Source organism: Aquarana catesbeiana, linkage group LG10 (assembly GCF_042186555.1).
Source record: "Aquarana catesbeiana isolate 2022-GZ linkage group LG10, ASM4218655v1, whole genome shotgun sequence".
Taxonomy (NCBI): Eukaryota; Metazoa; Chordata; class Amphibia; order Anura; family Ranidae; genus Aquarana; species Aquarana catesbeiana.
This window is the reverse complement of record NC_133333.1, coordinates 251,897,591-251,920,798: the sequence shown is the minus strand read 5'-3', so window position 1 is coordinate 251,920,798 and position 23,208 is coordinate 251,897,591. Positions and strand designations below refer to the sequence as shown.

Genomic DNA, 23,208 nt, shown 5'->3' with positions numbered 1-23,208 from the left:
ACACGGGAGGTAAGTCACTCAGGGGTCAGTAGTATTACACGGGAGGTAAGTAACTCAGGGGTCAGTAGTATTACATAGGAGGTAAGTAACTCAGGGGTCAGTAGTATTACACGGGAGGTAAGTAACTCAGGGGTCAGTAGTATTACACGGGAGGTAAGTAACTCAGGGGTCAGTAGTAGGTTATGCAGAGGTCAGTAGAATGTAACAGTGCAGCAGTTAGGTGTAGAAGAGTTTTAATAACACTTTTTAGAATGGAGGGATTCCTCTGTACAGGACGGCAGACACTGTTTAGAGTAAAAAAAAAAGGGAATTTTTCAAACCAACTTTATATATAAGAAAACAGGAGCCAATCACAGAGGAGATATTCACGGGACTGAATTTGGTTATTCGGCGGCTAGAAGACAACAGGAAGAAGGAAAATGAGCTCTTCATCCATGAAAAATTCTGTCACTGGATTTCTGAATTCTGTCTGGCCAAGTCATCTCAAGAAACAGATACAAGTCGTCCCTCGACAACGCTTACTACCGGGCAACGGACACGACTTTCCTCTTCCTGGCTTATGGATGGAGTATTTATAGACAAGTTGCGGTATTTTACTACTTCCCATAATAAAGGCCCTATTCACACTCTTTGGATGGAAGTGACTTGTCCCTCTGCAAAGTCTGACCCAATGTTCCATGGAAAACATTCAGGTTGTGACTTTCATGTAACTTTGGGGGAGGGGTTAACATTGAAGTCTATGGCCCTCAAGTTGCATGAAAGTCGGACCAAAGTAGTAGCACGAACGTCTATGATGTTGCTGTGACTGAAGCCTCGTACACACAATCAGATTTTCATCGGACAAAGCGTAGGTTTTTGTCCGAAGGGCGTTGGCCAGGAACTTGTATTGCATACAAACAGCAAAGAATTGTTGGCCAACAAACACGAAAACGATGTGGTTTTTCAGCTCTTTAGCGCCATCCTTTGGACACCTTCTGCTAATGTTGTGTTATGGTGAGCATTGCTTCTGAGCATGGCGTTTTTGTACTTTGGAGTTTTGTCTGACGGACTTGTGTACACACGATCAGAATATTGGACAACACACAATTGTTGGTGGACAATTTTAAAGCACGCTACCCCACATTTGACCGCGGAAAATCTGACAGTTGTCTGATGGAGCGTACAAACGGTCGGATTTTCCGCCAACAGCCTGTCATCACACATTTCCCGTCGGATAACCCGATCGTGTGTACGAGGCTTTAGAGTTTCGGATGACCAAACATCCGTTTTTTTGAGGCATGCTGGTCTCATGTGTAAAGTGAAGAGAATACTCACCATATGAAAATTCTCGTATGACAGAAAGTGATGTCATGTGTTGAATAGTTTTGTATGTATTCTTTCGTTTGAGCATGCGTAGTTTTGCACTTACGATTTTTTTCGTACGAAAAAAAAGCGTACTAATGAAACGAAAATCAGACGTTGTGTTCACATCCGCCAAAAATTTCATAGTCTGCCCATCCAGCTTTTGTCTGACGAAAAAGTGAAATCGGCTGTCGAATTCACCGTACAGTGGAACCTTGGATTCCGAGCATAATCCGTTCCAGGAGAATGCTTGTCATCCAAAGCACTCGCATATCAAAGCGAGTTTCCCCATAGAATTCAATGGAAATGAAAATTTTTTCGTTCCACATTGACTTCTATGGCATGCAATACCACATGTGGCCAGAGGTGGGGGGGGGGGCGCCGGAAATACTCGGGACAGCTCGGCTGAACTCGGAAAGGCTCGGGAATGGAGTATTTCCGAACCGCTTCGCTCAGGTCGGCTCCGATGGCCTCGCACCTCTGGGCAAATGCGGTACTGCGCTGCTGTGGCTTGAATCCTGCTTGTTTTCCGAGACAACACTCGCAAACCGAGTCAGGATTTAAAAAAAAAAAAACAATGCTCGTATTGCGAAACACTCGTTAACTGCGTTACTCGCAATCCGAGGTTTCACTGTATTTCCGAATGGCTCCGAGTGTCACCGGCGCCCCCCTGCACCTCTGGCCAAAAGCGGTACTGCACACCCCATTAGCTTGAATTCTGCTCGTTTTGCGCGACAACACTTGCAAACTGAGTCAGGATTTTTTTTTAAAAGTTGCTCGTCTTTCAAAACGCTCGTTAGCCGCGTTACTCGTAAACCAAGGTTCCACTGTACTAACGGTCCGAAAATCAGCAGACAGCTCGTCGTAGAAATTTTTCCATCCGATTTTCGTATCGTGTGTACAGGGCCTTTAGTCACACATAAATGAATGGTTATCATTGGGAATACAGGGGGTAAGACTTGCGATGCGACTTTGATGTCCAAAGTTTGATGATAAATCGCACAAGTGTGAATGGGGTGAAAAGGGCATTTGTCAGAAAAAGGGAGGAACCTGAAGAACTTTTTTTTTTTTTTTTGCTCAATTCGCACAGTACTAATATGCATGCGGATATGCTGGATGTACATGTGTGTGAGGTCAGGGGGTTGACAGTAACTGCCAGATGACCTCTGAACCCGAAGTGTAAGGCCAAGTCAAAGGAAGGCCCCTTTCACACTTGTGTGACCTGAAAGTCGCACGACTGACATGACTTGAAGATATGCCTGTGTAATCTTGAGGTCTATGGACCTCAAGTCGCATCAAAGTCAGACGCAAAGTCAGTAGTGCAGGGACTACTATGAAGTCGCTGCAACTTGAAGTGGCACAGATATGAACTGTACTCATTGGAAATCATGGGGTACAACTTGTCATGCGACTCTGCAGTCCCAAGTTACACTTGTGTGAAAGAGGTCTGAAGAGGAGGAGCTCATAAGACCAGTTGTGACCGATTCTCCCTCAACCAATGGGAAGCTTATAAAGTGGACAGCCATAGAGGGGAGATTTACTATAACTGGAGGACTCAGAATCTGGTGCATGGGAGCCAATCAGCTTCTAACTTCAGCTTGTTCAATGAAGCTTTGACTATCAAACCTGGAAGCTGATTGGTTTCTATGCAGATCTGCACCAGATTTTGCTCTCTCCAGTATTACTGTCAATTGTAACAAGTTGTTATGAAACAAGTGCAAGATGTCTCATAAGACGACTGTAGATGGGGTCATTGTGAACCCCTTTATGTGTTTAGCCCCTTCCAGGAGGAGAGATTCTGCGTCAGCCTGTAATAATCTTTGCTGATCAGCAGAACGTCATCATTGAGCAGGTCCAACGTTCGGTTGTCAAACTTCAATTCTGGAGGCTTTTCATGCTGATCTTCTGTGCAAGTCGTCACTTCGTTCCTAGAATGAAAATGTCAGGAATTAGATAAGGCAGGGCTCCGAATTTCAAGTCCTGAGCTACTAGCCAGGCCTCAAGGGTTACTCGCCACCAGTTGCCCCACCCAACCCCTCCCCTACCCTGCTCTGCCCCTAAACACACCCTAAATTATCTCATGAAATTACACTTAAATGTTTTATGCAGAATTAAGTTATAAAAATAAATATTAACAACTTTTTCAGTGCCCCTCAGTGCAGCCTCACCTGTGTCCATCAACGTATCCCACCTGTGCCCATCAACGTATCCCACCTGTGTCCATCAACCTATCCCACCTGTGCCCATCAACGTATCCCACCTGTGCCCATCAACCTATCCCACCTGTGCCCATCAACCTATCCCACCTGTGTCCATCAACCTATCCCACCTGTGCCCATCAACCTATCCCACCTGTGTCCATCAACCTATCCCACCTGTGCCCATCAACCAATCCCACCTGTGCCCATCAACCAATCCCACCTGTGTCCATCAACCAATCCCACCTGTGTCCATCAACCAATCCCACCTGTGTCCATCAACCAATCCCACCTGTGCCCATCAACCTATCCCACCTGTGTCCATCAACCTATCCCACCTGTGCCCATCAACCTATCCCACCTGTGCCCATCAACCTATCCCACCTGTGCCCATCAACCTATCCCACCTGTGCCCATCAACCTATCCCACCTGTGTCCATCAACCTATCCCACCTGTGTCCATCAACCTATCCCACCTGTGCCCATCAACCTATCCCACCTGTGCCCATCAACCTATCCCACCTGTGTCCATCAACCTATCCCACCTGTGTCCATCAACCTATCCCACCTGTGCCCATCAACCTATCCCACCTGTGTCCATCAACCTATCCCACCTGTGTCCATCAACCTATCCCACCTGTGCCCATCAACCTATCCCACCTGTGCCCATCAACCTATCCCACCTGTGCCCATCAACGTATCCCACCTGTGTCCATCAACCTATCCCACCTGCGTCCATCAACCTATCCCACCTGTGCCCATCAACCTATCCCACCTGTATCCATCAACCTATCCCACCTGTGTCCATCAACCTATCCCACCTGCGCTCCAACAATGCAGCCTGTCCTCAACAATGCAGCCTTCCTGTGCCCAACCATGGAGCCTTCCTGTGCCCAACCATGGAGCCTTCCTGTGACAAAACAATGCAGCCTACCTGTGCCCAACAATGGAACCTTCCTGTGCCCAACAATGCAGCCTACCTGTGCAGGGGAAGAGAGGAGAGGATTGCTGACCGGATCATCAGAGCGCCGAGGAACATCACTGTAACAGCTTTCATTTCAATTGCCGTGTGTTCCCCGCTCTCGCCGTCACATACAGCCCCGCCTCCTGGCCCAGGAACTTAGACAGATTACCCATCCAATCCCAGGATGTGTATCTAAGTTTATCAAAGTCCCAGGACCAGGAGGCGGGGCCATGTGTGACAGCGAGCAGCGGGAACACTCGGCAATTCAAATGAAAGCTGCTACAGTGATGTTCCTTGGCGCTCTAAAGATCCGGCCGGCTCTCTCTTCCTCTGGGCGATCGCTAGGAGAAGAGCTCCTATAACCCCGCCTGCTGGCGCTGCTCGCCCCCCGACCCCTCCCCCCCCCCCCCCCCCGCTCCCAGGCCTCATTTTCCATACAAAATGCGATCAGGGGTTCCCATCAGAGAGTCTCCCCTTGTATCAGGGTTCCCATCAGAGTCGTCCCCCCTCCTTATGTCAGAAGTGTAGACCAGTGCTTTTCTGTCACCCTTGAATGATGTACAATCCCGATTCACCCCGTTCTAAAATGTAAAAAACAAATCGTTTTACATAATGCAGCGGCATCTACACACACGGAGGACACCCAACAGTAGCGGTGATTTATTTTTACAATGTAAAGACACCTTTGCACATTCCCGCTGACTAGTATTCCAGCATTTCTCTTCTCCTATATTCAATCAATGTGACCCCAGTGCTGACCGAGAGGGGGAAGGACAAACAAGGGTCCTCCAACCTATGACATCATCAGTTGTTAGGACGCTGGCAGCTGGCCCTCATGGTGCCCACGGTGATAATGCTGCACAATATGGTGCAACAAACCACACCCCCCAATGAAAAAAGTGTCAAATAACAAATATATAATCAAAGAGAGGGTTGCAGCATGTAGCGATGTTTAGGCTTCCTTGCCTTTTCTCAAGCCACCACCATGTTGCATACATGGGCATTTAAAGGGTAACTCTACTTTTGTGGGGAAATAAATACTAAATAAAAAAAAATAATATAGAAAATACAATCACTACACAAGTCACATTGAAAGGAAAGATCATTTTTAATAATATTCAATTACAATCTACAGCCGCTGTAATTTTCTGTAAAAAGAAATATGGCCGCCTGGAGGAGTTCTATACACAGATAATATACAGAGCTCCCCCCCTAGAAATGTCATTTCCTGCGTGTGTGATTGGCTCACTGATTTTCCCAGAAGTCTGCACTGATACAAGTCAGATTTTGGGCATCCCCTGCAACAAAAATGTCATTTTTGGTGAGATGCTCACAAAAGGGAAACCACATCTAAAGGGATGCAGACCCTGTCACTTTCCTTATTAGCGCCCTGCAGGTGCAGCAGCTGATTGATAATTATAAAATCACTCCCATTCACATTCACTCTGAACATGGACACAGAGAAACAGCTATTTCTACTGAATAACAAAAGGTGGGAATCTGCTACAAAGTTTGTTACAATCCCTGCAATGTACAGAGATCCCCCAGAAGGGGAGGGGTTTTCACATGACTATAAAGCTGGACCCTAGCACAACTTTGGTACGACTTGTATTGACTTCTGTTAAAGAAGTTGCATGCAAGTTGTGTACCGAAGTCGGAGCAAAAGTAGTGCAGGAACCATTTTCTAAGTCAGAGCGACTCAAGTCGCACCGATTAGAACAGTTCCATTGCACAGAATGCGGTCTGACTTCTAATGCAACAAGTGCTCCAAAGTCAAAGCGCTCCTTGCATCAGTGTGAGCTGGGCCTTACTGTTTAAGCTATATTACTTTGGTGCTGTCTGCACACTGTGTGTGTGTGTGTGTGTGCCACTCTAATTCATCCCAAAGGTGTTCTATCGGGTGGAGGTCAGGACTCTGTGCAGGCCAGTCATGTTCCTCCACCCAAAACTATCATCCATGTCCTTATGGACCTTGCTTTATGCACTGGTGCACATCACTTGGGGGAGGGGGGATTATGATGTGGGGTTGTTTTTCAGGGGTTGGGCTTGGGGGAGGGGGGGATTATGATGTGGGGTTGTTTTTCAGGGGTTGGGTTTGGCCCCTTAGTTCCAGTGAAGGGAACACTTAAGGGGTCAGCATACCAAGACATTTTGGACAATTTCATGCTCCCAACTTTGTGGGAACATTTGGGGCATGGCCCCTTCCTGTTCCAACATGACTGCGCATCAGTGCACAAAGCAAGGTCCATAAAGACATGGATGAGCGAGTTTGGGGTGCAGGAACTTGACTGGTCTGCACAGAGTCCTGACCTCAACCTGATAGAATACCTTTGGGATGAATTAGAGCGGAGACTGCGAGGCCAGGCCTTCTTGTCCAACATCAGCGCCTGACCTCACAAATGCTCCTCTGGAAGAATGGTCAAACATTCCCATAGACACCCTCCTAAACCTTGTGGATGGCCTTCCCAGAAGAGTTGAAGCTGTTATAGCTGCAAAGGGCGGAGCCAACTCAATATTGAACCCTACAGACTAAGACTGGGATGTCATTAAAGTTCATGTGTGTCATATGTGTGCAGGCGTCCCAATACTTTTGGTTATATAGTTAGTGTGTGTCTGTATTATATATATACACACACACAGTATATCCAAAAGGAATAGGCTATGGAGAACCCGTCACAAGTCATTCTTTGCTCCTCTATCGCGGTGCGGCTCTCCAGGCTCATTGATGGACATTTTATCTACATGAAGGGATATGAGGATCTCATTATTTGTGGGAGAGAAGCCAAATACTCAAATATTGAAGTGAGAGCTGCAATGTGTCTCCTCTTATCCGGCTGACACTCGGGGTTGAGACCTTTTAGCGCTTCCATTCCACTCTGCTTTATGAATTGAATAATCGTACGACCTACAAGAGTATTTTTTACATTTCTAATATATATAGAAAAACAAAAAATGTACCCATGCCGGGGTTGATCCCATATCCATATCACTGATTACTAGAAGATTTATACTTCATACTGGACATTACGGCCTTCACCACTTCTCCAGTAATCTGCCCCTCCCCCGCTCTCCACTTATCCATTCACAGAAGGCAGTGTGCTCTGTCATTGGTTCATAGATCACATGGTGTGAATGGACAAAGGAAGAAGTCAATAATCTACAATAGCACTTTCATGTATGAGATCCACGGAAGTAACAATTTTTTTTTTCTTTATTTGCAGAAATTACAAAATGTTGTCAGCCTGGAGTTCCGCTTTAAACACTTTAGGGGGTTTATTTATAAAAAATAAACTTCTTTCACATTGTCATTATGGGGGATTGTAGAATTTTGAGGAAAATAATGGATTTAATCCATTTTGGAATATATCTGTAACATAACAAAATGTGGAAAAAGTGAAGTACTGTGAATACTTTCCGGATGCGCTGTATGGCTGCAGCATCGATCGGACACTCCAGCTGTCCCCCACTGGCTCTGAGCCTAAAAAGTGAGTGATCACATAACCATCGATCCCTCAGTTCTCAGGTCACCATCACCTCTCTCTGCTCTGCCCCGCTAGTGCGTACTGGAGAGCTGGGCTGTGGAGGGGTAAGGGGGACCCGGGCTCTCATTGGCCGAGTCAGCTGCCAGTCAGGGATCTGGGTGGATCCTGACATCATTGTTGGGATACATCCAGAGACTGCAGCGGCTCTGTGACATCAGCTGACAGCGGGCTTTAGACTGATCCTGGGTCACAGGAGAACACATGTAAGTGCACTACTGTGACCCACAAGAGAAGTGTGAATAAAAGAATTTCTCTCGTACTTCTCTTTTAAAGACTTTGACAATTATATTATTATTATTATTATACTGGCCATACCCCAATCCAAAGATCCTGGAGTTCTTTAAATGTGGCAGGATAACCATACAAACGTTTGATGTATACTATATATATACAGCATATTGGACTCTTCATCGGTGTGTGAGTATATATATACATGCACACACACACAGTATCTGACAAAGGTAAGTACACCCCTCACATTTATGTAAATCTTTTCTTCTATCTTTTCATGTGACAACACTGAAGAAATGACACTTGTCTACAATGTAAAGTAGTGAGTGTACAGCTTGTATAACAGTGTAAATTTGCTGTCCCTTCAAAATAACTCAACACACAGCCATTAATGTCTAAACCGCTGGCAACAAAAGTCAGTACACCCCTAAGTGAAAATGTCCAGATTGGGCCCAAAGTGTCAATATTTTGTGTGGTCACCATTATTTTCCAGCACTGCCTTAACCCTCTTGGACATGGAGGTCACCAGAGCTTCACAGGTTGCCACTGGAGTCCTCTTCCCCTCCTCCATGATGACATCACAGAGCTGGTGGATGTTGGAGACCTTGCGCTGCTCCACCTTCTGTTTGAGGATGTCCCACAGATGATCAATAGGGTTTAGGTTTGGAGACATGCTTGACCAGTCCATCACCTTTACCCTCAGCTTCTTTAGCAAGGTAGTGGTCATCTTGGAGGTGTGTTTGGGGTGGTTATCATGTTGGAATACTGCCCTGCGGTCCAGTCTCTGAAGGGAGGGGCTCATGCTCTGCTTCAGTATGTCACAGTACATGTTGGCATTCATGGTTCCCTCAATGAACTGTAGCTCTCCAGTGCCGGCAGCACTCATGCAGCCCCAGACCATGACACTCCCACCACCATGCTTGACTGTAGACAAGACACACTTGTCTTTGTACTCCTCACCTGGTTGCCGCCACACACGCTTTACACCATCTGAACCAAATAAGTTTATCTTGGTCTCATCAGACCACAGGACATGGTTCCAGTAATCCATGTCCTTAGTCTATTTTTCTTCAGCAAACTGTTTGCAGGCTTTCTTGTGCATCATCTTTAGAAGAGGCTTCCTTCTGGGACGACAGCCATGCAGACCAATTTGGTGCAGTGTGCGGTGTATGGTCTGAGCACTGACAGGCTGACCCCCCACCCCTACAACCTCTGCAGCAATGCTGGCAGCACTCATACATCTATTTCCCAAAGACAACCTCTGGATATGACGCTGAGCACATGACCTCAACTTCTCTGGTGGACCATGACGAGGCCTGTTCTGAGTTCTGAGTGGAACCTGTCCTGTTATACCGCTGTATCGTCTTGGCCACCGTGCTGCAGCTCAGTTTCAGGGTCTTGGAAATCTTCTTATAGCCTAGGCCATCTTTATGTAGAGCAACAATTCTTTTTTTCAGATCCTCAGAGAGTTCTTTGCCATGAGGTGCCATGTTGAACTTCCAGTGACCAGTATGAGAGAGTGAGAGCGATAACACCAAATTTAACACACCTGCTCCCCATTCACACCTGAGACCTTGTAACACTAATCAGTCACATGACACCGGGGAGGGAAAATGGCTAATTGGGCCCAATTTGGAGATTTTCACTTAGGGGTGTACTGACTTTTGTTGCCAGCGGTTTAGACATTAATGGCTGTGTGTTGAGTTATTTTGAGGGGACAGCAAATTTACACTGTTATACAAGCTGTACACTCACTACTTTACATTGTAGACAAGTGTCATTTCTTCAGTGTTGTCACATGAAAAGATAGAAGAAAAGATTTACACAAATGGGAGATAAAAATGTGAGATACTGTATATACACATATACACACATATATTTATTTATATATATTTTATGTTACCTGCCATGCAGCTCCAACATTGAGGAATCTTCAGAGGTTTTCTCAGATACATCGTCTTTCAGCTCTTGAGGTTCTTTCAGTCTGTTATATATAATAATAATAATAAATATATATAGTACAGTTGTGTGCAATGCATCTCCTCACTGTTCCTGATTTACTAAAGGAGTGACATGTTGACATGTTTGTTATTGTAAAAAAAACAAAAACAAACCTATACAACCCCTTTAACCCTTTGATCGCCCCTGGGGTTAACCCCTTCCCTGACAGTGTCATTAGTACAGTGACAGTGCAATAGTTTTTAGCACTGATCACTGTATTGGTGTCACTGGTCCCCAAAAAGTGTCAGTGTCAGATGTCAGTGTCAGATTTGTCCACAGCAATGTCTCAGTCCACACCAATGATGGGGCACTATTCCTTCCACTGATACCAATGATGGGGCACTATTCCTCCCACTGATACCAATGATGGGGCACTATTCCTCCCACTGATACCAATGATGGGGCACTATTGTTCCCATTGATACCAATGATGGGACACTATTCCTCCCACTGATACCAATGATGGGACACTATTCCTCCCACTGATACCAATGATGGGACACTATTCCTCCCACTGATACCAATGATGGGGCACTATTCCTCCCACTGATACCAATGATGGGGCACTATTCCTCCCACTGATACCAATGATGGGGCACTATTCCTCCCACTGATACCAATGATGGGGCACTATTCCTCCCACTGATACCAATGATGGGGCACTATTCCTCCCACTGATACTAATGATGGGGCACTATTGTTCCCATTGACACCAATGATGGGACACTATTCCTCCCACAGACACCAACGATGGGGCACTATTCCTCCCACTGAGACCAATGATGGGGCACTATTCCTCCCACTGATACCAATGATGGGACACTATTCCTCCCACTGTTACCAATGATGGGGCACTATTCCTTCCACTGATACCAATGATGGGGCACTATTGTTCCCATTGACACCAATGATGGGACACTATTCCTCCCACTGATACTAATCATGGGACACTATTCCTCCCACTGATACCAATGATTGGGCACTATTCCTCCCACTGATACCAATGATGGGGCACTATTCCTCCCACTGATACTAATGATGGGGCACTATTCCTCCCACTGATACCAATGATGGGACACTATTCCTCCCACTGATACCAATGATGAGGCACTATTCCTCCCACTGATACCAATGATGGGTCACTATTCCTCCCACTGATACCAATGATGAGGCACTATTCCTCCCACTGATACCAATGATGGGTCACTATTCCTCCCACTGATACCAATGATGGGACACTATTCCTCCCACTGATACTAATGATGGGGCACTATTCCTCCCACTACCAATGATTGGGCACAATTCCTCCCACTGATACCAATGATGGGGCACAATTCCTCCCACTGATACTAATGATGGGGCACTATTCCTCCCACTGATACCAATGATGGGGCACTATTCCTCACACTGACACCAATGATGGGGCACTATTCCTCGCACTGACACCAATGATGGGGCACTATTGCTCCCATTGACACCAATGATGTAATTTGTTTTACTCCCATGGACCTCCGAGCCTATGCCATTGTTTTTTCTCACTGGCCACAGTCCGCCCCCCTCTAATTTTTGAAGGACAGTAAACTGGGCCCTTTGTTTTAAAAGTTTGGAGCCCCTGTGTTAGTGTATCAGACGGGAATAGCAGTCGGGATCAGCAGGTTGTGTCCAATGGGGAACAATTGAACAGTTAGCTACACCTAAAAATGTATCAGGATGGAAAGATATTTAGAATTCTTTCTTGGATATAAATAATTGAACCAAAACACAAAAGTATTAACATTCCTACCTGGGCTCCAAGCGCTCTTTGACCTTGGCGATGGATTGTACATATGGCGCAATCTGCTTGGTGATCGTGGTCAGGTAGCCATTTTCTTGTTTCAGTTGCTGGAGGTCGTGTAGCTGAGCTACAGAGAACGAGAGACCAGACCATGGATGGGGCAATTATTATCGGTGAGAGGATTCTCCCTGCTTGTGATGTCATCGACCAAATATGGTCACATGGCCATATTAGGCCAATGATATTGATGCAATACACCAATCAGCCAAATCTGTAAGACCGCCCACCTAATATTGAGTAGGTCCCCCCTTTTACAGCCAAAACAGCCCTGACCCATCCAGGCCTGGACCCCACTAGACCTTTGAAGGTACACTGTGGTATCTGGCACCAAGCCGTCAGTATCAGATCCTTTAAAGTGGTTGTAAACCCTTACAGACCACTTTAACCTTCAGGTATGCCTACACGGTTAAGGAGATATTTGCCTAAAAATGGACACCGATGTCTACGGCGCATGCGCACTGAACATGCCGTTAGTGAAGGCGATAATGCCATCACTGACAGGTCCCGCGCGCATCACAGCACCGGAGCAGCGATACCCGGAAGTCACTTCGGGTATCATGGCGGCGACGGAGGAGGTGAACGAGGGTTGCTTCGGGGGTTTCGATCTCAGGTAAGTAATTCATAATGAGCTAGTATGCTATGCATACTAGCTCATTACGCCTTTGTCCTGCAGGGTGTTTTTTTTATTTTATTTAGAGAGGGTTTACTTCCTCTTTAAGTCCTGTAAGTTAGGGGGGGTGGGGCCTCCATGGATCGGACTTGTTTTTCCAGCACATCCCACAGATGCTCAATTGGATTGAGATCTGGAGAATGCGGAGGCCAAGTCAACACCTCACACCATTCTTGAACCATTCTTGCAGTGTGGCAGGGCACATTATTCACTGCCATTAGGGAATACCATTTCCATGAAGGGGTGTACTTGGCCACCAACAATGTTTAAGTAGGTGATACGTACATGTCAAAGTAACATCCACATGAGTGGGAGGAGCCAAGGTTTCCCAGCAGAACATTGCCTAAAGCATCACACCTCTGCCGGTGTTCTGCCGAGAAAGTTCCCCTCGGCGGATAAGGACCCCCCTCTACTGTGCAGGCGCTGCGCCTGCGCAGTAGGAGCCGGCGGAAATAGCCGAAGCCGAATAGTTGGAAATCAGCTGTACACGGCGCCTGTAAGAGGGCCCCTCGCGGGCTCGCTTCGCTCGCCACGCTTCGGGCACGGCCTCACTTCGCTCGGCACTTTTTTATTTTCCCTCTAGGTCCACTTGGATGGTGGGGCTTGAACCTGGACCCAGGGCGCAGGCGCCGTGTACAGCTGATTGAAGATTTTCAGCTTCGGCTATCTTCGGCGGCTCCTATCAAGCGTTGCGCCTGCGCAGTACAGGGGGGTCCTTATCCGCCGGGGGAACTTTCTCGGCAAGACACCGGCTTGCCTTCTTCCCATACTGCATCCTGGTGCCATCTCATCCCAGGTAAGTGACCCACCCGACCATCCACATGAAGAAAACGTGATTCATCAAACCAGGCCACCTTCTTCCATTGCTGCATGTTCCAGTTCTGATGTACCCGTGCCCATTGTAGGCACTTTTGGCTGTGGACACCGGTCAGCATGGGTACCCTGACCCTCACCCATACACAAATAACTGCGATGCCCATTTTTTTCTTCTTTCAACAAAACAAACTTCAGGGGCAACATGTTCACTTGCTGCCTAATATATCTCATTCTATTTTCAGATGTCATTGAAGAAGAGATAATCAATGTCCTTGACTTAACCTGTCAGTGGTCATAAAGTTGTAGCTGATCGGTTTATAGCGAATTGGCTATACTAAGTCAATAACATTGCCCTATAATGGCCATGTGTTATATTAGGCCCTTGGCCCAGCAGTGACAGCTAACTTCGGGGTTCGATTGACCTTGTAACAAACCCAAGCTCATCACTATCAGTCTCAAAGACAGGAAGGGGGAAAAAAGGGGGGTTCAATAGTCCTACAGGGTGCTAAGGGGGTTAAGCTTTTTTGGCAAGGCCTCTGTATATACACACAAGTACAACCCAACTGTGAATACTGCAGGAACACATCTTATTACCTTCATAAATTTCCTGCTCATTTGCCACCCTTTGGTAGGTTTCTTCCCAAATCTAGAATTAAAAAGTGAAAAGGTTGTAATACAGATTTCTGAATATAATGAAAATAATTAAAATTTATCAAAACCTGAAAAAGGATCAACAGAAAGACTTTTTTGAGGAAACTCCGAAGGCTTTAGAGGCCTCTGACAACACCGGTTGCCCTGCGGCTCATAGCTGTGCCCCCGGTTCTGGATTTTTGTCTTCAGATTTTCCAAAACCATATAATCTGAGGTCAAACCTTAAAAATTTCAATCTGTATACAATCAGGCCGGCCCTCGCACTACTTGGTTTTGGTAAATCTGAAGACAAAAATCTGCAGAAAATCCAACAGTGTGTATGGGGGTCTTAGTCTGGCCATCACAGATGCTGCCAATGGATCTGATAAATAAACTCACCTCCTCAAATGCCGTCCTCTTTATTTCCACCGAGGAATACTCCGAGGCGATCTGCACGTCCACCTGCAGAGACTTCTGGATGATCTCGTTCATGGGGGGGTTATTTACGAAAGGAAAATTCATTTTGCACTACAAGTGCAAAGTGCACTTGAAATTGCACTGAAAGGGGGACCTGGGGACTGTCCACACGATCATCTCCTGTACTATGTCTGCGGTCTCTGACCATCTCCTGTACTATGTCTGCAGTCTCTGACCATCTCCTGTACTATGTCTGCAGTCTCTGATCATCTCCTGTACTATGTCTGCAGTCTCTGATCATCTCCTGTACTATGTCTGCAGTCTCTGACCATCTCCTGTACTATGTCTGCAGTCTCTGATCATCTCCTGTACTATGTCTGCAGTCTCTGACCATCTCCTGTACTATGTCTGCAGTCTCTGACCATCTCCTGTACTATGTCTGCAGTCTCTGACCATCTCCTGTATCATGTCTGGAGTCTCTGACCATCTCCTGTACCATGTCTGCAGTCTCTGATCATCTCCTGTACTATGTCTGCAGTCTCTGATCATCTCCTGTACTATGTCTGCAGTCTCTGACCATCTCCTGTACTATGTCTGCAGTCTCTGATCATCTCCTGTACTATGTCTGCAGTCTCTGACCATCTCTTGTATTATGTCTGCAGTCTCTGACCATCTCCTGTACTATGTCTGCAGTCTCTGACCATCTCCTGTACCATGTCTGCAGTCTCTGACCATCTCCCGTACTATGTCTGCAGTCTCTGATCATCTCCTGTATCATGTCTACAGTCTCTGACCATCTCCTGTATTATGTCTGCAGTCTCTGACCATCTCCTGTACCATGTCTGCAGTCTCTGACCATCTCCTGTACTATGTCTGCAGTCTCTGACCATCTCCTGTATCATGTCTGCAGTCTCTGATCATCTCCTGTACTATGTCTGCAGTCTCTGACCATCTCCTGTATCATGTCTGCAGTCTCTGACCATCTCTTGTATTATGTCTGCAGTCTCTGATCATCTCCTGTACTATGTCTGCAGTCTCTGACCATCTCCTGTACCATGTCTGCAGTCTCTGACCATCTCCCGTACTATGTCTGCAGTCTCTGATCATCTCCTGTACTATGTCTGCAGTCTCTGACCATCTCCTGTATTATGTCTGCAGTCTCTGACCATCTCCTGTATCATGTCTACAGTCTCTGACCATCTCCAGTACTATGTCTGCAGTCTCTGACCATCTCCAGTACTATGTCTGCAGTCTCTGACCATCTCCTGTACTATGTCTGCAGTCTCTGACCATCTCCTGTATCATGTCTGCAGTCTCTGATCATCTCCTGTACTATGTCTGCAGTCTCTGACCATCTCCTGTACTATGTCTGCAGTCTCTGACCATCTCCTGTATCATGTCTGCAGTCTCTGATCATCTCCTGTACTATGTCTGCAGTCTCTGACCATCTCCTGTATCATGTCTGCAGTCTCTGACCATCTCTTGTATTATGTCTGCAGTCTCTGATCATCTCCTGTACTATGTCTGCAGTCTCTGACCATCTCCTGTACCATGTCTGCAGTCTCTGACCATCTCCCGTACCATGTCTGCAGTCTCTGACCATCTCCCGTACTATGTCTGCAGTCTCTGATCATCTCCTGTACTATGTCTGCAGTCTCTGACCATCTCCTGTATTATGTCTGCAGTCTCTGACCATCTCCTGTATCATGTCTACAGTCTCTGACCATCTCCTGTACTATGTCTGCAGTCTCTGACCATCTCCTGTACCATGTCTGCAGTCTCTGACCATCTCCTGTACTATGTCTGCAGTCTCTGACCATCTCCTGTATCATGTCTGCAGTCTCTGATCATCTCCTGTACTATGTCTGCAGTCTCTGACCATCTCCTGTACTATGTCTGCAGTCTCTGACCATCTCCTGTATCATGTCTGCAGTCTCTGACCATCTCTTGTATTATGTCTGCAGTCTCTGATCATCTCCTGTACTATGTCTGCAGTCTCTGACCATCTCCTGTACCATGTCTGCAGTCTCTGACCATCTCCCGTACTATGTCTGCAGTCTCTGATCATCTCCTGTACTATGTCTGCAGTCTCTGACCATCTCCTGTATTATGTCTGCAGTCTCTGATCATCTCCTGTACTATGTCTGCAGTCTCTGACCATCTCCTGTATTATGTCTGCAGTCTCTGACCATCTCCTGTATTATGTCTGCAGTCTCTGACCATCTCCTGTACTATGTCTGCAGTCTCTTACCATCTCCTGTATCATGTATGCAGTCTCTGACCATCTCCTGTATCATGTCTGCAGTCTCTGACCATCTCCTGTACTATGTCTGCAGTCTCTGACCATCTCCTGTATCATGTCTGCAGTCTCTGATCATCTCCTGTACTATGTCTGCAGTCTCTGACCATCTCCTGTACTATGTCTGCAGTCTCTGACCATCTCCTGTATCATGTCTGCAGTCTCTGACCATCTCCTGTACTATGTCTGCAGTCTCTGATCATCTCCTGTACTATGTCTGCAGTCTCTGACCATCTCCTGTACTATGTCTGCAGTCTCTGATCATCTCCTGTACTATGTCTGCAGTCTCTGATCATCTCCTGTACTATGTCTGCAGTCTCTGACCATCTCCTGTATTATGTCTGCAGTCTCTGATTATCTCCTGTACTATGTCTGCAGTCTCTGACCATCTCCTGTATCATGTATGCAGTCTCTGACCATCTCCTGTATTATGTCTGCAGTCTCTGATCATCTCCTGTATCATGTCTGCAGTCTCTGATCATCTCCTGTATCATGTCTGCAGTCTCTGACCATCTCCTGTATCATGTCTGCAGTCTCTGACCATCTCCTGTACTATGTCCTCAGTCTCTGATCATCTCCTGTACTATGTCTGCAGTCTCTGATCATCTCCTGTATTATGTCTGCAGTCTCTGATCATCTCCTGTATTATGTCTGCAGTCTCTGATCATCTCCTGTACTATGTCTGCGGTCTCTGTTCATCTCCTGTACTATGTCTGCAGTCTCTGATCATCTCCTGTATTATGTCTGCAGTCTCTGATCATCTCCTGTATTATGTCTGCAGTCTCTGATCATCTCCTGTACTATGTCTGCGGTCTCTGATCATCTCCTGTATCATGTCTGCAGTCTCTGACCATCTCCTGTATCATGTCTGCAGTCTCTGACCATCTCCTGTACTATGTCCTCAGTCTCTGATCATCTCCTGTACTATGTCTGCAGTCTCTGACCATCTCCTGTATCATGTATGCAGTCTCTGACCATCTCCTGTATTATGTCTGCAGTCTCTGATCATCTCCTGTACTATGTCTGCAGTCTCTGACCATCTCCTGTATTATGTCTGCAGTCTCTGATTATCTCCTGTACTATGTCTGCAGTCTCTGATCATCTCCTGTACTATGTCTGCAGTCTCTGACCATCTCCTGTATTATGTCTGCAGTCTCTGATTATCTCCTGTACTATGTCTGCAGTCTCTGACCATCTCCTGTATCATGTATGCAGTCTCTGACCATCTCCTGTATTATGTCTGCAGTCTCTGATCATCTCCTGTATCATGTCTGCAGTCTCTGACCATCTCCTGTATTATGTCTGCAGTCTCTGATCATCTCCTGTACTATGTCTGCAGTCTCTGACCATCTCCTGTATCATGTCTGCAGTCTCTGACCATCTCCTGTACTATGTCCTCAGTCTCTGATCATCTCCTGTACTATGTCTGCAGTCTCTGATCATCTCCTGTATTATGTCTGCAGTCTCTGATCATCTCCTGTACTATGTCTGCAGTCTCTGATCATCTCCTGTACTATGTCTGCGGTCTCTGATCATCTCCTGTACTATGTCTGCAGTCTCTGATTATCTCCTGTACTATGTCTGCAGTCTCTGATCATCTCCTGTACTATGTCTGCAGTCTCTGACCATCTCCTGTATTATGTCTGCAGTCTCTGATTATCTCCTGTACTATGTCTGCAGTCTCTGACCATCTCCTGTATTATGTCTGCAGTCTCTGATCATCTCCTGTATCATGTCTGCAGTCTCTGACCATCTCCTGTATTATGTCTGCAGTCTCTGATCATCTCCTGTACTATGTCTGCAGTCTCTGACCATCTCCTGTATCATGTCTGCAGTCTCTGACCATCTCCTGTACTATGTCCTCAGTCTCTGATCATCTCCTGTACTATGTCTGCAGTCTCTGACCATCTCCTGTATCATGTATGCAGTCTCTGACCATCTCCTGTATTATGTCTGCAGTCTCTGATCATCTCCTGTACTATGTCTGCAGTCTCTGACCATCTCCTGTATTATGTCTGCAGTCTCTGATTATCTCCTGTACTATGTCTGCAGTCTCTGATCATCTCCTGTACTATGTCTGCAGTCTCTGACCATCTCCTGTATTATGTCTGCAGTCTCTGATTATCTCCTGTACTATGTCTGCAGTCTCTGACCATCTCCTGTATCATGTATGCAGTCTCTGACCATCTCCTGTATTATGTCTGCAGTCTCTGATCATCTCCTGTATCATGTCTGCAGTCTCTGACCATCTCCTGTATTATGTCTGCAGTCTCTGATCATCTCCTGTACTATGTCTGCAGTCTCTGACCATCTCCTGTATCATGTCTGCAGTCTCTGACCATCTCCTGTACTATGTCCTCAGTCTCTGATCATCTCCTGTACTATGTCTGCAGTCTCTGATCATCTCCTGTATTATGTCTGCAGTCTCTGATCATCTCCTGTACTATGTCTGCAGTCTCTGATCATCTCCTGTACTATGTCTGCGGTCTCTGATCATCTCCTGTACTATGTCTGCAGTCTCTGACAATTTCATCTTTTATCATGTCTGCAGTCTCTGAGGGGGAGTCTGGAGAGGAGTCAAGAGTGGGAGCACCGCCAGATTAGGGATCACGAGAGAAGTCAGACATGTGTGGACTGTGTAGCGGAGACTATCGGATAAAACCAGAGCCGCCAAGCTGGAGTTGCCTGACTGAGCCTTGTTGCCCTGCACGGTGCACCTGAGAGGTCAGTCTAAGGAGGGGTCACTGATGTAAGGGAGGGGAGTGAGCACAATAATGTAAGGGGGCACTGAAATAAAGGTTAACCCTTATATCAGTAACCCCCCCTTACCTTAGTGTATTCACTCTGCGGAAGGTAACCTCTGGTCACCAGAGCCTCCCCCCCCTCTCTCATTAGAGTTCCCAATGTTCCCCTTTACATCAGAGTCTGCAGGATTTCCTCTTATAGTGCAAGGGAGAACTCTGCAGACCCTGATGTAAAGGACAATGCTGCAGACCCTGATGTAAGTGGGAATTCTGATGTAAAGGGGAGCGCAGAGCCCCCCCCCGTACATCAGATTTCCCCCTTAGATCCTTGATCTGTGGCATCGTCCTTTACATCAAGGTTCGCAGAGTTCTCCCTTGCACTGTAATGGGGAACTCTGTGCTGGCTGTGTTATATTAACATGACCTTCATGTAAATAGAGAAATTCGGTTTTTGACTTTTGTTTAACTTAAACACATTGCTAATAGCACTAGCTACCCGTTTATAGTTTAACTACTAAAAGCTGCACAGTTTAGCAATGAAAACAGCCATTTTAGGTACTTTTTTGAAATGCCAGTAAAAAATTGGTGTCGTTTGTAATTTTTAGGCATCTTGCCAGTAAATTTCACTTGGGGGGGGGGGTTGGCAACACTGGATTGTACAGTTGAGATCTATGTCTAGCTTGGCACCCTTGGAATCTGTTTTGTACTTGCACAATGCAATAACTAAAAATAAATAATAATTTTAACTACTTTTACTAAGGGATGCACCTGCTGTCAGCTCTATATGTACTTCATGTAACGTTGGCTACGTTCAGTATACAGTGCTGTGTTCCGGCAGCAACATGGGAACTCCCCAGAATCAAGTTGAGTGCTTCTCAGCCTTTCATGGAAGCCTTGTATTTTTATCAGTGAATACAAAAGTCTTCCTCTGTTTGGCAGAGGTGGAGATATTGATGTGATCTGCCCACTACTCCAATCACAGAAAGCCTTGTATTGATTCTTAAAAATACAAGGAAATTCCTATACTGCTCCCGGATCACGACAATGTATTCTGTAGCTGATACTACATACAGTTTATACATAGCTGACAGTGGCCACGTTATGTAGTAAAGACATTTTTTTTTTGGGGGGGAGAAGTGGTTGATCAGATTGGCCCTAAACCTGGAGTTAAGCTTTTATTCTGATTCTTATATCATAAACAGCCAACGTGCTTTGGGGGGTTTGATCTCTTTTTGCTAGGGCTCAGTATAGTTAAACACAGCAGACACTGGACTGCTGCAGATGCAATGTCTACATGATGGGAAGTTGAGAGAAATCTCCCCAATGGGGCACAAATGACCTGCATTATCTGTGAAGGTTCTCCTTTATTCACGGTATATCTAGTGGTAGTTGGTCACATTCAACTGGATTTAGTGCCTTGCAAAAGTATCCCCCCTTTTCGTGTTCTGTTGCCTCACCACCTGGAATTAACATGGATTGTTTGAGGATTTGCATCATTTAATTTACAGAACACGCCCACAACTTTAATGCCGCGTACACACGATCGGACTTTACGGCAGACTTGGTCCGGCGGACTTTTCGACGGACTTTCCGAATAAACGGACTTGCCTACACATGATCAACCAAAGTCCGACGGATTCATACGTGATGACGTACGACCGGACTAAAACAAGGAAGTTCATAGCCAATAGCTGCCCTAGCGTCGGTCTTTGTCCGTTGAACTAGCATACAGACGAGCAGACTTTTCGACCGGACTCGAGTCGGACCATCCAACTTGAGTCCGTCAGATAGATTTGAAACATGTTTCATTTCTAGGTCCGTCAAACTTTTGAGAAAAAAAAGTCCGCTAGAGCCCACACACGATCGAATTGTCCGACGGACTCCGGTACGCCGGACCAAGTATGCCGTAAAGTCCGGTCGTGTGTACGCGGCATTAGGATATTTTTTTTTATTGTGAAGCAAACAACAAATAGGACAGAAAAAGTCAATGTGCATAACTATTCACCCCCCTAAAGTCAATACTTTGTAGAGCCACCTTTTGCGGCTATCACAGCTCCAAGTCTCTTTGGATAAGTCTCTATGAGCTTGCCAGATCTTACCACTGGGATTTTTGCCCATTCCTCCTTGCAAAACTGCTCCAGCTCCTTCAAGTTGGATGGTTTGCGCTTGTGAACAGCAATCTTTAAGTCTGACCACAGATTTCCTATTGGATTGAGGTCTGGGCTTTGACTAGGCCATTCCAACACATTTATATGTTTCCCCTTAAACCACTCAAGTGTTGCTTTAGCAGTGTGTTTGGGGTCATTGTCCTGCTGGAAGGTGAACCTCCGTCCTAGCCTCAAATCACACACAGAGTGCTACAGGTTTTGCTCAAGAATATCCCTGTATTTAGCACCATCCATCTTTCCCTGAACTCTGACCAGTTTTACAGTCCCGACTGCTGAAAAACATCCCCACAGCATGATGCTGCCACCACCATGTTTCACAGTGGGGTAGGTGTTCTTTGGGTGATGTAATGTGTTGGGTTTGCGCCAGTCATAGTATTTTCTTTGATGGCCAAAAAGTTACATTTTAGTCTCATCAGACCAGAGCACCTTCCTCCATACATTTTGGGAGTCTCCCACATGCCTTTTCGCAAACTCAAAACGTCCCATTTTGTTTTTTGCTGAAAGTAATGTCTTTCTTCTGGCCACTCTGCCATAAAGCCCAACTCTATGGAGCGTACGGCTTATTGTTGTCCTATGTACAGATACTCCAGTCTCTGCTGTGGAACTCTGCAGCTCCTCCAGGGTTACCTTAGGTCTCTGTTCCGCCTCTCTGATTAATGCCCTCCTTGCCCGGTCCGTGAGTTTTGGTGTGCGGCCGTCTCTTGGCAGGTTTGCTGTTGTGCCATGTTCTTTCCATTTGGTTATGATAGATTTGATGGTGCTCCTAGCGATCATCAAAGATTTGGATATTTGTTTTATAACCTAACCCTGACTTGTACTTCTCAACAACATTGTCCCTCACTTGTGTGGAGAGTTCCTTGGTCTTCATGGCCGTGTTTGGTTAGTGGTGCCTCTTGCTTAGGTGTTGTGGGGGGGGCAGTCTGGATGTCGCGGGGGGGGCAGTCTGGATGTCGCGGGGGGGCAGTCTGGATGTCGCGGGGGGGGGCAGTCTGGATGTCGCGGGGGGGGGCAGTCTGGATGTCGCGGGGGGGGGCAGTCTGGATGTCGCGGGGGGGGGGCAGTCTGGATGTCGCGGGGGGGGCAGTCTGGATGTCGCGGGGGGGGGGCAGTCTGGATGTCGCGGGGGGGGGCAGTCTGGATGTCGCGGGGGGGGGCAGTCTGGATGTCGCGGGGGGGGCAGTCTGGATGTCACGGGGGGGAAGTCTGGATGTCGTGGGGGGGGAAGTCTGGATGTCACGGGGGGCCACAGGCTGGATTTCACAGGAGAGGCTGCATGTCACAGGGGGCACACGATGGTTGCCACAGGCTGGCTGGATGTCACAGGCGGCCTGTATTACTAGAGGGGTGATACCT

The 23,208-nt window shown here is 46.6% G+C and overlaps 1 protein-coding gene across 1 annotated transcript in view; it reads right to left on the bottom strand.

The window, feature by feature from the left end:
• Positions 1–571: 571 nt before the first annotated feature.
• LOC141110179 (RING finger protein 207-like) overlaps positions 572–23,208 on the bottom strand; it is a 32,536-nt gene continuing 9,899 nt past the window's right edge. Inside the window, exons 2-5 of the mRNA XM_073601387.1 lie at positions 14,192–14,243; positions 12,061–12,178; positions 10,180–10,260; positions 572–3,269 (exon numbers count right to left, since the gene is read on the bottom strand). Coding sequence (XP_073457488.1) covers positions 3,107–3,269; positions 10,180–10,260; positions 12,061–12,178; positions 14,192–14,243 — 414 coding nt within the window. The 3' untranslated portion in view covers positions 572–3,106. The remainder of the gene's footprint in view (positions 3,270–10,179; positions 10,261–12,060; positions 12,179–14,191; positions 14,244–23,208) is intronic.